The sequence below is a fragment of the Lagenorhynchus albirostris genome, chromosome 1 (genome assembly GCF_949774975.1).
Source record: "Lagenorhynchus albirostris chromosome 1, mLagAlb1.1, whole genome shotgun sequence".
NCBI lineage: Eukaryota > Metazoa > Chordata > Mammalia > Artiodactyla > Delphinidae > Lagenorhynchus > Lagenorhynchus albirostris.
Window position 1 is genome coordinate 123,686,543 of NC_083095.1, and position 18,330 is coordinate 123,704,872.

Below are 18,330 nucleotides of genomic sequence, written 5' to 3' on the forward strand. Positions count from 1 at the left end.
TGTACAAAGATTTAGTTCAAAGTTTTTAAGAGAAGTCTAATTTAATTCTTTCATAATTTATGTGTAGATGACAATTATACAAATGTGAATCACGTTTTGTTCGTAAAACACACTAAACAATGGCAAAGTGATTTAACTTGATATATGACGGTTATTGCTGAGATGTTATGGCTTATGTAGTTACTTTTATTTTTTGGATAACTTTACATCTAGATACATTTCCAGATCTGAATAACTGGGTATAATTATAAAGGATATTTACTGAGTCCAAGAGAGTTCTATTAGAAAAACATTGTAATTATATTCTAATTTCTACAGGGTCTCAATGTAAGATATATAACCAAGATTAAACATTAAAAAAATTACCAATTTACCAATTCACCTATCCAAAATACTTTACTCTGACAGTAAAATTTGCTTAATATTCACATGCTAATACTTAAGGTGGAAACAAGAAAATCAAGGTGTAAACTTCTTACAGTGCTGAATAGTAGTATAGCAGTTGCCTTAACTAGCTGATAAAAGTATTATAGCTTTCTTGAGAGATGTGGCCTTAGAATGAAGAGATGGAATTCATTAGGCTACCAAGGCTTTCAAAAATATCTGTTAAAACTCTTTATTTACCAAGACATTTAATTATTTAAAATCATTTCCAAAACAAGTTCTCTACCTACAAAACAACATATTTACCTACTGACATACTACATTCTCCATGACAGTTATAGTCCTCACTGTAAATTAAGAAACTGACATTGAGGGAATTCCCTTGGCGGTCCAGTGGTTAAGACTGTGCTTTCACTGGCGAGGGCCTGGGTTTGATCCCTAGTCGGGGAACTAAGATCCCACAAACCGCATGGTGTGGCCAAAAGAAAAAAGAAGAAATTGACACTGATTTTCGAGTTAGCTATCTAACAAAACCCAGCTTCCTGAACTCCTAAATTGGATAATTAGAGCATAAGCCAGAGTGAATAATAGCAGAGGCTCAGCAATGTTCAAATCTTAACTGAAACAATTGACCAGACATTTAAAAAACAAATCACCTAAAAAAAAGAAAAAGAAAATGAAAAAACACACACACACACATATATGTATGTAAATATGCCCACCTGAGGACCACCATATATAAACAGCACAGTCGGGTATTTCTTTCCAGGTTGTAGATCATGAGGTTTGTATAGCATCCCATACAATGTAAATCCAGTAGTGCTTTCAAAAGAAAAAATTTCTGGAGGGGTATAGTCAGGAAGAGGACCTGAGAGGAGGTAACACAGTCTGTATAAGGAGTTCTTATGGGAGCTCAGCAATCTGAGAGCAAGGAAAAGATACTATAAACCCACCACCCTATACACAAATAACTAACCATTCCCCCCCTTCAGATGATAAGCAAGAAATCAAGCACAAAGTTATCTTTAAAAAAGGAAATCTAATGAACATATCAAATTATCCACTTGAGAAGCAGACACAAAGTATTATGAATAATCCTTGGAGCCCAGGAGGTATTTACATGCAGAACACAAATACTTTGTGCTCGGTTTGTGTAACTTATTGATGGTTAAGCCATATACCTGATGGGAAACTGAAACCACAAATTAACTTAATCAATTGGTTTTCCAAAGCGATACAGACCTATACTAAATCTGTGTATACTGGATGATGTTACAGTTTAAGCAGAGATCATCACCATATTACAAATCCTGATTGTGGACATCAGAACATACTTATACCTTGTGGATTTGCACTAATTTCTTAATCCCTTAGGAGGTATTTATGAGTGAAAATACCTAACAGGAAAAAAGGATTTGGGGACAAAATGAATTAAAAGATATAAAAAATTAGTCCATTCTTCATGTTTAAGAAATCAAGCATTTTAAAAATAGGTAATTCACAGTGCTCTTCACTCCCATACAGAATGAATGTTCTATCTTTTATTAAGATGGCCATTACAAGTGCTGTAGAAGTTTAAGAAAGTGACCAGTTGGGTATTCCTTAAAGCTGCAGCTTCCCTTCCCAAGTGTCTTACTAGTTCAGTATATATTATCTTCAAATTCAGTTGTTTATCTGGGAACTCATCCAAACATGTGAATAAATCACTTCCTAGCTGGTATCTTGACTATTTTAATCTTATTTTCAAAAAGGCCTTCCAGACTTGCTCCTGCCTGGAGTAGGAGGTAACCAGTCTTATTTGATAATTGATAGACTAGGAGGGATGGGATCAATCAGGAACCCAGCAGCTCAGGGACAGGTGGTGGTAAGAGACGGGAAGACTCTGTTCAGGAAATGTGGACATATGACACAGGTTTAGTGCCCTAATGTACTAATCCTACTTAAGATCAGGCTCAGGGAAATGAGTACCTGCTGAATCCAAAATGGTGGCCCAAAATTCCTTTGTTTTGCAGGTTGGGTCATCTTCAGGACTTGAGAGCTTGTAAAGGGACACACAGTGTGGATTCTTCTGGTTACTATACTTACTTATAAAGAAGTCACAATGCTAGAGAAAGGAAAAACAATTACTTTTCCCCAGGGAAAAGTAAAAAAGGTTATCTGTTGCTACATGTGCACTAATGCTACAGCTGGAGTATGGTAAGAGTCTGACCATTTATACACATATACAATTCTAAAGTTAAGTATAAGGTTTTTGCAGGCCAACTTCACCAATTTTCACATTACTGAAAAGGAGTATTACATGAATAGAGGGTTGTTTTTTTTTGGTTTTTTTTTGCGGTATGTGGGCCTCTCACTGTTGTGGCCTCTCCCGTTGCGGAGCACAGGCTCCGGATGTGCAGGCTCCGGACGCGCAGGCTCAGGGGCCATGGCTCACGGGCCCAGCCGCTCCGCGGCATGTGGGATCTTCCCGGACCGGGGCACGAACCCGTGTCCCCTGCATCGGCAGGCGGACTCTCAACCACTGCGCCACCAGGGAAGCCCGAATAGAGGGTTTTTTATATGACAGGAAACCCTTTTCAAACAGGGACTTAATACCCGGCTGATGCAGCAAGAGTGGGAATAGCCACGGTCGGTCAGCCTTGTCACCTCTCCAGGATTTACATAACTGACCACGTACAGGTGATGCTCTAAAGGAGAGTCTTTGGTGCCTTCAAAATATACCAGCTTTCTGACTTCATCAACCTGGATCTGTCAAAATAACAACAAAAAAATCAGTGCTAGTATGACCTTGGCAAGACCAGTAAGTTAACAAACAATATCCAATTTTATTCAAATCATTTGAGCCACCCTTTGCCTTGTGCCTCTTTAAAAAATCTGTCACCAATGTTAATAAGCTTGAGTTGGTTTTGCTCATGTCTTATAGCTAAGAATAGATCCTGTCCAGAAGGTAAAAGGATACCCAAGTTGCATGCTACTGGTAGTTTCCTATATGGTTAGAATGTGTACTTTTCTTAAAATACAAAAATTATTTCATTAAAATGACAATCCTTTACAGAGAAAAAAATACCTATATTACAGCTCAGGTCAACCATTCATGCACACTTAAAAGAGTTTAATTTTAGCATCCTATTTCTCAGTGCAGCATTATCTTAGGCAGTGCTTCTTTAGTTTTTTGTACAAATTTGTAAAAATTTCTTATCTATTGGGTTGGGGAATAACTGAACTCAATCACTCAATCAGTTTCAATACTTATAGTTTATAAGTAAGTATGAAGGATCTTTTAAGCCTTCATTCAGAACTCAAAATAACTGCAAATATACTCATAGCTGAATTCACTTAATATTCTTCCTAAATTACAGTAAGATTCTAAATAAATGGCTTTTATTGTTCCTTTTCAAAATCTTCTAGCAGCCTACTCAAATGATGTTTAATAAAATTCAAACTGTGTGGGCTTCCATGGTGGCGCAGTGGTTAAGAATCGCCTGCCAGGACAGGAATAGAGACGCAGACGTAGAGAATAGACTTGAGGACACAGGGAGGGGGAAGGGTAAGCTGGGATGAAGTGAGAGAGTGGCACTGACATATATACACTACCAAATGCAAAATAGATAGCTAGTGGGAAGCAGCCACATAGCACAGGGAGATCAGCTCGGTGCTTTGTGACCACCTAGAGGGGTGGGATAGGGAGGGTGGGAGGGAGACGCAAGAGGGAAGACATATGTGGATATAGGTACGTGTATAGCTGATTCACTTTGTTATAAAGCAGAAACTAACACACCATTGTAAAGCAATTATACTCCAATAAAGATGTTAAAAAAAATAAACAGTCAAAAAAAAAAAAGAATCTGCTTGCTAATGCAGGGGACACGGGTTCGATCCCTGGTCCAGGAAGATCCCATATGCCATGTAGCAACTAAGCCTGTGCACCACAACTACTGAGCCTGCGTTCTAGAGCCCGCGAGCCACAACTACTGAGCCCGCGCACCTAGAGCCCGTGCTCCACAACAAGAGAAGGCACTGCAGTGAGAAGTCTATGCACCCCAACAAACAGCAGCCCCCGCTCACCGCAACTAGAGAAAGCCTGCGTGCAGCAACGAAAACCCAACACAGCCAAAAATAAATAAATAAAATAAATTTATTTAAAAAATTCAAACTGTTTTATACAGCAAAGAAAACACAAGTACATTTCTAAAAGCAAGTATTTTTAAATGCCACATTTTCTCCAAGAAGTTCCCTCTTAGTCATTATAAACATTTTCTTAGCATGCATGGATAGAGAAATAAACACAGTTGACATTAAGTAGACCTATATGACATAGACAGAAAGAATACAAAGGATAGGAAGTGGCAGAACAAACATTCATGAAGCTTCACAGGTATGTGTTAATCTGTGCAAAACGTCAGGACTGGTTCTGCTCTTGACCTAGCAGTTGGAAATCAGGCCTCTCAAAACTGCATAAATAACTGGTTAATTCCTCACTCCCCTTTTCTTTGTTTCATGTAGCAACTTTACATGAAACACCTGAGGGTTTCAGCATCACATGAATATCAGAATCGCCTGAGGGGCTTGTGAAACAAATTGCTGGGTCCCACCCCCAGACTTTTTGATTCAGGAGGTCTGGGGGGCGAGGGGGACCAAGAATTTGTAGTTCTAAAAAGTTCCCAGGTGATGCTGATCCTCTGTGGTCCAGAGAACACACTTTGAGAACCCTAAGGGGCACATGGGTTTAAAAGCCTCAAAGATTTACTCATCACGGTCATTAGAAATCTTTGGGTGTGAACAGGTCACTGGCAAAAGTAAAGAAGGGAAAGGTAACTTAAAAAAAGTAAAGCAAGAATAGACAGAAAATAGAAGAGTAAGAAAGAGAGACACAACCACATCACATAAATAAGCATGACATAAAGAAGAAAATTGATGTACATTATGGCAAGTAGTAGAAAGACACTTAGGTTGCCCAAATAAGGTTCAGATCTGCATAAATACAATTTTGGGGATTCCCTCAGTATTGTCCAACCATTACACAGCATGAAGTTTACATTAGTGTAAATTTTTATTATCAGAACTTAGAATTACACTGTAAGATTTTTCTCAGGTGACAATAACATCCAAGGTCCCCAAAGAGAAAAAAATATATTGAATATATAACCAAAAGGTCATGTGACACTCTCAAGTGGAAACAAGACTTTAAAGGTCGCCTATTATATTCTAAAGTTTTTACCAACAAAAACAAACCTGGGACCTGGATCTTCATTCTTTCTCCTTAATCACCTTGGGGACTACGAGTGACTTCTATAGTAGCCAGTATATATAATCCTTCAGTAAATCTCCGAATCAATTTGAGGAAATCACAGGCCTTCACTAAATCCTGGTAGCATACATCAACTTAACTGTACGTATCACACATAAAGGATGGCTTTCTTAGAGATCTCATGAAACTGACCACCTAACTGAAAGTTGAAACAAACACAAGGTACTATAAAAGGCAAAAGAAATAAAATTAGAATTCATTGAATTACTACAGAAAGCCATATACCGAGAGTGAAACAGAGGGTGGATTTCCCTCCTCTTCCTTATCAATCTACGCTCTGTATAAATGTTCATCAAATTCTGCAGGTGGTAGATGAAACTTCAAATTTGTGAGATAAGATAAACAGGTGAATGAAACAGCATCACTACTTCAGAAGTAGTAAATGCATTTTCTAATGTAGAAATGACACAAGTAGTCTATAAGAGATTTAGAAATAATTTTCAAACTATATCATAACTCACTTTTGCTAGACTCGAAAAGCATGGACCAGCCCTTTCCTTATTAAGTAGCAACACTGTATTTGAAAATGGTGACCTTTAGTTACATCTAATACTAGGGTTATAAAATGGGTAAGATTTATAATTTAAACTAAGACTCTTCTTTTCCAACAAACTGGGTTCTTTTAGGCCCTAAAAATATTTTCAAAATACTGGGGTCATAGGAAGTTGCACTACTGATTTTTAGTACTGCATACACACAGCTGATGTTAACTAAATATATCAGTAGAATAAAAGAACATACATTAGATCCATGCCGGCCAAGAACTTCCCATTCACCGCTGGTAATTGCTATTTCCTCTTTGACAGGGCACTTGAAATCACCTGAAGATAAACATAATCATAATTCAGCACTCTACACCAGACTACAAGCAAATGAAACAATGAAAAATAGTATTCTAAACTCTTTTTTCCAAAAAGTTAACACTGAAAAATTCAAAGTTATGTCTGGAGTAATGAAAATGTTTTGGAACTAGATAGAGGTGGTAGGTAGTTGCACAACTCTGTAAATGTACTAAATGCCACAGTTCATTTTAAATGTTCACTTTAAAATGGTTAATGTTATGTGAATTTCACCTTATAATAAAGTCTAAAGTTAAAAAAAATTCCAAGTTATGAGTCTTCATAATAATAATGGAATAATCCATGTAAATAAAGTGAAAACAGCAAAATAGATTGTTACGGCAGACAGAAAAGAACTCAAAAGCACTTGCATTCCTAGACCCTTGGTTAGAAAGATAAAAAAATCTAATGGGTCAATAAGGCATTTCTTCCAGAAATGCAACAAACTACCTAAGAAGCCAGAAAGGAAAATTTTAATACAACTGTTTTTCATTTGCCAAAAACAAATTGGGTATTACCATAGTCCATACCAACATGTCTCATTTATCTTAATAAGATTCTGTCTTGGTAGATGAGGCTCTCTCAGTGGCCTAAGGAGAAAGTTAAAAAAATGGAACCACTGCTCTATGCCTAGCTGCTACCAGCTCTGGCTCTGGGGAGTGACAGCTGAGGACAAGCTGAGATGGTGAAATGATACAGGATCTTAAGTAGGGTCCTACTCAAGTTAAAAAAAAAATAGACTCCTTTTCTTTTTCTTAGATACAAAAATTCAACTTAGTACTTTAAATTTTATCACCAGAAAATAAATATTATTTAACATATAATAAATACTAATTGGGACTTCCCTAGTGGCGCAGTGGTTAAGACTCCGTGCTCCCAATGTAGGGGGTCCGGGTTTGATCCCTGCTCAGGGAACCAGATCCCACATGCATGCCACAACTAAGGAGCCCACCTGCCGCAATTAAGACCCAGTGCAACCAAATAAATAAATAAATATTAAAAAAAATACTAATTGTTACACATTATAGACATTCGTGGAAGAAAGGAGGGAAGAAGAAAATAAAATAGACATCAAGAAAAGGAGGAAGATCTGGAGCAAGAAAGACTAAGTATAAAAGAGGGAAACGGAAAGAAGAGGTAGACGAACTGAGGGGCCCAGAAACAGACACTGAGAGGGAAAAGAAGCTAGGTGTTCTGAGAAGAATGTTAGCTAAGGTGACAGTTCTTATTCTTCAACAGGAGTATAAAATTTGAAGTTATCATCTTTTTATCACTGTCCCAAGAATGTTGTTTTAGTTAATTAACTACTATTCAAGCTCTTTGACCAGTCTTCATCACTAAACTTTCCAGAATTCCATAAGTAGATTTAATTTCTGAACAACAGAGGAACTGGTAGGGGCAATTTCATGCTAAGGGCCAAGTTAAACTAAGGCTCTTAGGGAAGAAATCTCCATCTTGGATATATAAGCTCCTGTCTGATTAAAAAAAAATTAGGCTAAGAGAAGAAGCAAAGTCATAGGCAGTATTTACTTTGCTGTCCTACGATGTAGCTCACTGTTTCCCAAGTAAGAATGATATTTAAAAGACCATGTTGAGGGCTTCCCTGATGGTGCAGTGGTTAAGAATCCACCTGCCAATGCAGGGGACATGGGTTCGAGCCCTGGTCCAGGAAGATCCCACGTGCCACGGAGCAACTAAGCCCGTGCGCCACAACTACTAGAGCCAATGAGCCACAATTACTGAGCCCGCATGCCCCAACTACTTTAGCCCGCATGCCTAGAGCCTGTGCTCTGCAACAAGAGAAGCCACTGCAGTAAGAAGCCCGCGCACTGCAACGAAGAGTAGCCCTTGCTCACCGCAACTAGAGAAAGCCTGCACGCAGCAACGAAGACCCAACGCAGCCAAAAATAAATAAATAAATTTATATATATATAAAAAAAAAGGCCATGTTGAAAAAACAAACAACCCACTAAAAAGTCGGCAGAGGATTCAAATAGACAGTTCTCTAAAGAAGATATACAAATGGCTAAGCAACATGATAATGTTACTAATCATTAGGAAAATGCAAATCAAAAGCACAATGACATACCATTTCACACCCACTAGGATGGCTCTTAGCAAAAAAACCCCCACAAAACAAAAACGAAACCAAAACAAACAAAAAAAACTACACCCAGAAAATAACAAGTGTTAGCGAAGATGTGGAGAAATTTGAACTTCTGTGCACTTCTAATGGGAATGTACTAAGGTGCAGCTGCTATGGAAAAGAGTATGGTGGTTCCTTAAAAAATTACAAAAAGAGTTACCATATCCAGCAATTTCGCTTCTGGGTATATACCCAAAAGAATCGAAAGCAGGGTCTGAAACAGATGTCTATCCACCCATGCTCATTACAGTATTATTCACAACAGTCAAAAGGTAGAAGCAACCCATCTGTTCATGGATAGGTGAATGGATAAACAAAATGTGTTTCTGTATACAATGGAATATTATTCAACCTTAAAAAGGAAGGACATTTTGACACATGCTACAACCTGGCTGAACCTTGAAGACACTATGCTAAATGAAATAAGCCAGTCATAAAAGGACAGACCTGTACGATTCCACTTATATGAGGTATCTAGAGTAGTCAAATTCATAGAGACAGAAAGTGGTTGCCAGGGGCTGAGGGGAGGAAGGAATGAGAAGTTACTTATTTTCCACTAAATCGGGTATTATTTATTGGATAGTTTCAGTTGTGGAAGATGAAAAAAGTTCTGGAGATGGATGGTGGTGATGGTTGCAGAACAATATGAATACACTTAATTCCATGAAACCGCACACTTAAAAGTTAAAATGATAAATTTTGGTTTGTATATTTTACTACAGTTTTTTAAAAATGGCTATGTTGAGTCTGTTAAGTTACAAATGGCGGTAAAGCATGTAACATAACATCATTAAATGTCTACTATTCCAAAACAAACTCTATATTATTAAAGTAGAAAACCATAACTCAATTTTTTAAAAACACAGGAGTATTCAATGTACCATTTCATTTTTCCTAGGCTTACACATTCTGTATTACATTTCCCAGAAGGAAAACCATCACTTTTTAAAAAGAAACTAACTTCAGTTGACATAATATTTAATTTCACTTTGGGAAACATAATTATATCAATCTGAAGAGCTATGCCTATAAATCAACTTCAGTGTAGATGCAGACAGTATAAAAAAAATCTAGTATGCACAAATATCTAATAACTTCGTAACATTTTAAAACTAGCTTTTTTAATCTAAAAATTATATGAGCTCACTTTAAACAAAATGTATAGTTAAGGCAAAAACAGAAAGTAAAAGTAAATAATCCCAATACCCAGAGATTACCCACTATTAATAGTTTATTATGTATCCATCAAGAACTTTGTCCTATGCTTATAAAGTACACAAAAAAGACATTACATTACCCTGCCCCTCCCACCTTCTGCCCCCAACGTTTTCCTCTTTTTAAATAAAAAAGGATTTCTTACTTGGGGCAGGCAGCCCACCACTGGATCGTTTGTATTTGCTCTCCTTTAAAATGGATGTGATTTTATATAAATGACGAAAACCTGTTTTGCATTCAGAGGCAAAAATAAATTCAATTTCATCTTCATGACTTTGGGGAAAAACATGAAAGATGTCATGGATCTGTAAAATGAATAGCTTAATTTACTATACACATTAATGAAAATACTACATAAACAATTCAATTAAGCCAGAGAAAGAAGAATTACTTGATAAACATACTCTGAAATATAAATAACTGTCAGGCTAGGGTGTATGGTATATGTACAATTAGAGATTTTGCCTAGGCCTTTCACGTTTCTCTTACTTTAGTCAAAGACTTCATCTATTGAGAAATAAATGTTTCCAAATGGAGAAAAAAGAAAAATATGACCAAAAGCTGTTTCTTACTCACCATCTCTGAAATTCTTTGAAACACGGCATGAAGTTTAATGATATAAATCTTATTACAGAAGTGATGAGGAAAAATGTCTTTTACTTTTCTTTTCCAGAGAGAAATATTCTAACAGTTCAAGGGAAAACAGATGTTCATCTGTTTTAGGTGAATCATATGAAGCCTATATTCAGCCAGGGAGTGAGCTGGCTTTATTTATTTTGTATCTTGTTTAAGTTTTTTCCACTAAACTGGAAAATGAAAAATTCAATCCTAAACTGTTATATTTTGGTATAGTTTGCCAACTTAAAAGAGTTAAAAGAGCAAGTCTTTTCTAGACAGGATTCTTGTGGTCCTCTCAGAGGCACTAATGAGGCTGTGTTTTCATTATCTGATGTGTCCAGAAACAAGGGCAATTCTGCAGCCAGGGAGATGTCATTTCAGTGGCATCTACCTTTTATGTACAAACCATTACCCATTCTGGAACCAACATTCCAATCTGAAAATGTTCAAACTAAGCAAATAACATTCAAGGTTACTTTGAACTCAAAAAATTCATTTGGATAGTTTCCTATCGAGCTTCATTTGCTTTAGCATTCTGAGAAAATATTCAAACCAAGTACAAGAAAACATGCATACATTTATCCAGATGTCTGTTGTTTCTTCATAGATAATCAGTGGCGTCACAGAGTCAGGTACTGACTCGATGAGTCTCTGTCTTTCCATGGCATCATCTTCTACTGGGATAAATAATTCAGGTGAGATCAACACTATCTGTAGGCGAGTTTGGGAGCGATCTAGTAGGATAGCCCACGCACTATTTAAATAAACAAAAGAAAAGCACAAAATAAAGCACACTCTTCAGAAAATGAATATTCCACTAATCTTTCCCCTAGCACCCATCAGTTATTTCTATAATCACAATGAAAGTATTGCTTTAGTATATGTTAAATTATCACTTACAAACGGCTAATTAAAAGTATTAGCTTATTCTACACTTATTTTTAAAAGTTAAGCTTGAGTAGAGTTTTTAAAAGTAGTTTTCTTTAAATTTCCAAAATCACAGATGGCCTTTGAAATTGTTTTCTCCCTTTAATGTCGATAAATGCCTCGTGAAACTCCTGTTGTCCACATTAGACACAGGAACTACATGTAATCATCTTCACATAAGGCTCTACAAATGTTTCTGCTTAATTATTCAATTAAAAAAATACATACTTATATGTGAGCCTAAAAGTCATACAATTTAACCACAAATAACACTGTGAAACTGTGACTGGCTAAGAGACAGAATTAAAATGCAATGCACCTATGATTATAGGATTACAAGTCCACTTAGTTCAGGAAAAATTCTTTGTGCAGAACTATCTACACTTCAAATTTACATGTGAAGGCAGCTCCAACGGAAAGGAAAACCTAACAGCACAGACAGTTCTGGGTCCTAAATTATTTGTAAAGAAGTGGCAATTTAACATACGCACTATTTTCCCTCTGGAGTCCATCCAGCTCTGGCAATATATTCAACTCCTTCAAACAGAATCTCAAAAGGCTGAATTAGTTCCTTATCTATGACATCTATAAGCTATTAAAAAAGAAAAAAGGAATCTAGTTATAGAAAACTGAGATAAGTAACTAGCTTATTGGTCTACTTAAATCACTATCTTTAACAGCATACTTTTTCAGTCTTAGGTACACAGGATTAACAAAACCAGCAGTAAGTCATGGGTTACCTATACTGGTGCTCTTACACCTAAAAAGTTCTAACTACAAGAATCAGCATAGTCTAAACGTCTTTTCCCGTGAGTTTATACTAACAGAACTCTTGATAATAACTGGTTAAATCAGATTTTAATCACTTTATAGACTCTAGTATCTAAGAAAACTAATAGTCTGTAGTTCCTTTTATTTTAGCTTAAAATACTATTTTTGTAATATATTAGTGAAATGGTCCTGAGTAAGCAAACTTTTTTCCCTTAATAGTCTAACACAATTTTAAATATACTTTTAAAAAAATGGACAAAGGATCTGAATAGACAGTTCTCCAAAGAAGATATACAAATGGCCAATAAGCACATGAAAAGATGCTCAACATCATTAGCCATCAGAAAAATGTATAAGAAAAATGTAAATCAAAACCACAGTAAGGGGGCTTCCTTGGTGGCACAGTGGTTAAGAGTCCCCCTGCCAGGGGACACGGGTTCGAGCCCTGGTCCGGGAAGATTCCACATGCCACAGAACAACAAAGCCCGTGAGCCACAACTACTGAGCCCACTGCCGCAACTATTGAAGCCTGTGCGCCTAGAGTCCGTGCTCTGCAACAAGAGAAGCCACTCCGGTGAGAAGCCCACGCACCGCAACGGGGAGTGGCCCCTGCTCGCTGCAACTAGAGAAAAGCCCACACGCAGCAAGGAAGAACCAACACAGCCAATAAATAAATTAATTAATTAAAAAAAAAAAAACCACAGTAAGGTGCAACTTCAAATCCACTAGGATGGCTAGGATAAATAAAATGTGGTATATCCATACAATGGAATATTTTTGGGCGATAAAAAGCAGTGAAATGCTGTTACGTGGTGCCAACATGATTAGTGCTTGAAAACATGATGCTAAGTGAAAGAACTCAGACTAGATACTGTATGATTTCATTTATAAGAAATGTCCAGAATAGGCAAATCCATAGATACAAAGTAGATTAGTGGTTGCCCAGGGTTGTGGGGCATGGAAAGGTTTGGGGGTGATGATTAAGGGATGTGAGTTTCTTTCAGGGGTAATGAAAATGTTCTAAAATTGACTGTGGTGATGGCTGCACAATTCTGTGAATATACTAAAGGCCATTTTAAACTTTAAATGAGTGAATTGTATTGTATGTGAATTATATTTCAGGGACTTCCCTGGCGGTCCAGTGGTTAAGACTCTGCACTCACAGTGTAGGGGGCCCAGGTTCGATCCCTGGTCAGGGAACTAGATCCCACATGCCACAACTAAAAAAGATCCCGCACGCGGCAACGAAGACCCCACGTGCCACAACTAAAAAGAACCTGTGCAGCCAAATAAATAAATAAATATTTAAACTGTGTGTGTGTGTGTGTGTGTGTGTGTGTGTGTATATATATCTATATATAATTATACTTCAATAAAGTTGTTAAAAAAGTCTAACAGAGAAGACTGTTTTTAAATTAATTTTGTGTGCATTTAGCTTATAAGCATCTGTCCAAATGGAAAGTAGCAGTATTAAAGAAATGAGGGATATTTAATCTACTGTAGACATCTATTCAACACAGAAGGTGACTCACCAGTCAGTAACCACTATTTAAGAAATACTGATCTGGAGAATTAACACAGGCAAAGAGGAAAAATACTGGAAAGGATTGGTAAATATGCATATCCCTATATTCCTATCTTGGGAACCAGCAGAAAGTTTTCAAAGTAGAAAATTAGGTCAACCTGAAATCATGATCTGTAGATGTCTCAGCAAGTTCAACAAGTCCAAAAAATAAAAAAGCATATCTAAAATCTCTACTGACAGACTAGTCAAATGATACAAAAAGTTAACATTTTATACTTACCCTTCCTTCAGCATCAATCAGTATTTCCGACATCTTAAAAGTGACTTTTGGATTTGCTGTGCCTTTAGAAAGAGACATAAATGAATAGTAATGCATATCCAAAATTATTCAAACGAATTTTGCCAGATCAATCCTTTTTATACTTTAGTCAAATGAGGAATGTTGCATATAGTCAGGACTTTATTGCATAAGAATCTCAAAACTCCTTTTCAATTCATAATTTTTAATATGGCTATAAAAAAAAGCTGAAAAACATCAAGAGTTAGTTCGTAATGAAGGGGAATTCGTATCATTTCACAATTGAAATGCTGTAAATAGCAATATGGGAAAAAATTACTAATTTATTAAGAACATAATCCCTTAAAAATCTTTATTTCCTAGCAAAAGTACTTCTTTATTCATTTCTTGAAATAATCAGTTTTGTGCACTTCCTCACCTTTGAAATAATTAAAAAGGATCAGCCTGTAATTAAAAAACCTACTTCAGAGACACTTAAACAATCCATCCTTACTGAATCTGTAAAATATCCATGTTGACCATACCTTTGGATGAATGCAGAAAGAATCTTGTCTGAAAAGCAGGAATGAGTGAATATAAATGCCAATGGAACACAGTACCTGTTTTAGGATAACGGAATGAATCTGCCCTCCTTGTTTCCAACATAGGGGATGTAACATGAATAATTTCCACTTCGGATTCATCATTTTCTTCATACAGAATTCTAAGAATTTTACTGCCACTGGGAGCTTAAAAGGAAATTAAATATTGAAAATTTAGGAGAATTATGCCAGAAAGTAATCATAATCGACCATTCCCTCTAGTATTATATCTCCCATAGCGAAAAACAGTTTACACATAAAACATGCTGCCTTTTATGTATAGAGTATATGTACAATGTATTAAGCTAGAATGTAAAACAAATTTCTAACCAGATCACAGTCAAAAAGTTTGAAAGCTACTGCTTTAGAGAGCTGTTTCTCAGCTAGTAAAATCCTTGTGAATACACCAAGAAAAAGGAATTTGTGCTCTTTTTTTCTGATCCATTCATACACTAATTTGGCCATCTGTTCATGCGGACTCTAGTCAATCCTATGTTTTTTATAGCAACTCCCATTAAGGGGTGGTATTTTTTATTTTGCCACCAATGTTGCCACCAACCAGCTTCTAGATGAAAAACTGGCAAGGAGAGTTGAAGGACTTGGGGTACTGAACCACAATACACCTGTTTTTTATGAGAACTCATTATGGTGAGATATAGCCTGAATATTCTAAATAACTACTGGTAGGATCCAATCTTCATCACTTCAGAATCTATTTTAAGAATCTGTGCAGTTAACTAATTGGTAGTTGAATCTCATAATACTTTAATTGACCTGTAATATATTATTTTGAAGCCTCTTACTTGTTTCAGCTTCTGGACACCACCAATAACCAGAATATCTATCAAATTCTTCTTGAAGAACAAAGGTAGCAACTCCAGCTGATCTTGGATCCTCTTCCATGTTGGCTAGCTCTAGACAAACATAAAAGCAAAATTATCACAGAAGTTCTTTATCTTTTCATAGGTACAAAGCAGAATGATTCCATTTATTCTGAAAGGCAGCTATAGTATAGTGGTGAACTGTGGAGCTAAATGGACTGAATTCAAAACTGAGTTCCATCATTTACTAAATGACTGACCCTGGACAAAGCACCTGATCACGTTCCACTGCAGTACCCATTTATAAATGGGAATAAGAACCTACCTTATATGGCTGTTATGAGGATTAAATGAGTTATTTTACATAAAGTACTTAGAAAAAAGCCTGAGCCATAGTATGTGTTCCATAAATGTTAGTTATTATTTTCCAATTTAGCTAGGACCATGGGAAAAAGAATACATGTAAAGGGTCATGGTGACTTTTTACTCTCCTACACAGAGAAGCACATCTTTAGACCGAGAATGGGGTCTAACAGATCATGTAATTCACCATTTCTCCTCCCTCCCCTTCCTCTTATTTAACCAAAGCAGATGAGCTTTTATCTGTTTTACACCTAGGTTTCCAGCAAATAGTCTGAAGGGAACTCTTGCTTTAAAAACAAAATCTAGGGATTTCCCTGGTGGTCCAGTGGGTAGGGCTCCACACTCCTAATGCAGGGAGCCTGGGTTTAAGCCCTGGTCAGGTAACTAGATCCCACATGCATGCACGCCGCAACTAAGCCTGCACGCCGCAACTAAGACCTGGCGCAGCCGAAATCAATCAGTCAATCTAAAAAACTACAAAGCCATAATTATGTAAGATTTCATGACATGGGAAAATGTTTACAATATACTTGAATTTAAAAAAGCATATTACTAAATGACATGTATACTGATTCCATTTATAAAAGTGTAATACAAATACATATTTTTTAAAGTGTCAGGATATAAATCAAAATGTGGTCCTCTCCAAATAGTGAGACTATGAACAACCTTTTTAAAAAGAATTGCTTTATAATTTACAAAATCTTAAGTGTACTGTTTACTCTGAAAAATGCATATACTTGCATAACCACACGCTATCAAGACACAGAATATTTCCAACACCCCAGAATGTTTTCTCATGCCCCTTCCCAGTCAATGTCCATTCCTGCCTCAGAAGCAACCACTGATCTGATTTCTATCACCATAGGTTAGTTTTGAATATTCCAGAATTTCATGTAAGTGAAATCATACAGTATACACTCAGCAACAAACACAGTATGTTTGTTGCTGAGTGGTATTTCATTGTATACCACAGTTCTTTTATCCATTCATCTGTGAATGGACATCTGAGCAGCTTCTAGTTGCTATTATGAATAAAGATGCTATGATTATTCTTGTGTAAGAATCTATGTGGACATGTGTTTTCCTTTCTCTTGAATAAAGACCTAGGACTGGAATGGCTGGGTACTGTAAAAAATTTATCTTTAAATTTATAAGAAACTGCCACACAGTTTTCCAAAGTATCTGTATTATTCTATACTCTTACTAGCAATGCACGAAAATTCCTCTCCCACATTTGGTGTTCTAACGGGTGTGTAGTAATATCTCGCAGTGATTTTAATTTTATAGGCAGGTTTCACTGTATTATGTTCTCTTATCTGTATTTTCTGTATGTTGTCTGAAACAAATGTGCAATATGAACCAATGACCCCTTATCCAAAAATTTTGAGTCCAGAAGTGTTTCGAACTCAGAATTAGGGGGATTTTTTCATATTCATACATCTACGCATAATTATGTCACTCTCCAGCAGGGTAATCAAATACCCTGTAATCAAATATACTAATATTCCTGCAGCAAATTTAGGAATAGGCACACTAAGTAGGATTAAGATTATAAATATCCTCAGGTCAGTTCAGGTCAGGTTTTGCCACCAAATGAGTTTTAGCACCAACCTAATGAAAACTAACCTCAGTTTTCAGAGTTCCTGAATTTTGGAATTAATGATATAGCCAAAACCAGCACTCAGTTTCCTTGGATCTTTCAACTACTCCAAAGTTATACCTTCCATACTGCTTTGTATTTTGTTCTCCTTTAGATGTGAGACTATGTATTGCTCATTTATATCTCCCTATCACTTACTACAGACCTCAATTACTAAGATTAATTAGATGAATAAATGGTATCATCTTGTTCTCCCAATGAGATATGTCCTTTGAGAGTAGAGGTTGGTATTAAGTTACCTTTAAATTCCTCTATTATAGGAGGCAGAGAATAAACAAATGCACATGCCAACCAACTACACCCACCCCAAAGGGGACTTTCACGTGGAAACCTACTGTGAATAAGAGGGGTAAGAGTGATGTTGCTTACCCTCTACCTACCTTTCTATCTAGGGCTTCCCTGGTGGCGCAGTGGTTAAGAATCCGCCTGCCAATGCAGGGGACACGGGTTCGATCCCTGGTCCAGGAAGATCCCACATGCTGCGGAGCAACTAAGCCCGTGCGCCACTACTACTGAGCCTGTGCTCTAGAGCCCATGAGCCAAGACTACTGAAACCTGCACGCCTAGAGCCCGTGCTCTGCAAGTTACCGCAGCGAAGAGTAGACCCTGCTCGCTAAAACTAGAGAAAGCCCGCGCGCAGGAACAAAGATCCAATGCAGCCCTCCAAAAATTAATTAGAAATTTAAAAAAATGGTCTATTTCACATGTTCAAAAAAAAAAAAAGCAGTACACTATTTCCCATCTTTCATTTGTATAAAAGCTTTGGAGAAAAACATACACATCTTTTCTGTGCTTTCAGTACTGCTTAGCATTATTATAGTCACTTGAATAAAAATTAAATATTTCCACAATACAGAAAGTTTTATTTTTC

The 18,330-nt window shown here is 36.7% G+C and overlaps 1 protein-coding gene and 1 non-coding gene across 8 annotated transcripts in view; one reads left to right on the forward strand and one right to left on the reverse strand.

Annotated features, from left to right (window-relative positions):
* Window positions 1-18,330, reverse strand: part of DPP8 (dipeptidyl peptidase 8) — a 57,196-nt gene that overhangs the window by 15,335 nt on the left and 23,531 nt on the right. For 6 of the 7 annotated variants that reach the window (XM_060152115.1, XM_060152131.1, XM_060152139.1 and 3 more), the window contains exons 7-16: window positions 15,416-15,526; window positions 14,631-14,759; window positions 14,014-14,075; window positions 11,929-12,029; window positions 11,087-11,264; window positions 10,038-10,197; window positions 6,434-6,513; window positions 2,980-3,132; window positions 2,353-2,488; window positions 1,107-1,252 (exon numbers count right to left, since the gene is read on the reverse strand). In XM_060152115.1, coding sequence (XP_060008098.1) covers window positions 1,107-1,252; window positions 2,353-2,488; window positions 2,980-3,132; window positions 6,434-6,513; window positions 10,038-10,197; window positions 11,087-11,264; window positions 11,929-12,029; window positions 14,014-14,075; window positions 14,631-14,759; window positions 15,416-15,526 — 1,256 coding nt within the window. The remainder of the gene's footprint in view (window positions 1-1,106; window positions 1,253-2,352; window positions 2,489-2,979; window positions 3,133-6,433; window positions 6,514-10,037; window positions 10,198-11,086; window positions 11,265-11,928; window positions 12,030-14,013; window positions 14,076-14,630; window positions 14,760-15,415; window positions 15,527-18,330) is intronic. The other variant, XM_060152122.1, reaches the window with a different exon arrangement.
* Window positions 13,336-13,408, forward strand: TRNAV-CAC (transfer RNA valine (anticodon CAC)). Its single transcript has one exon. It is a non-coding gene; the product is annotated as a tRNA-Val (tRNA).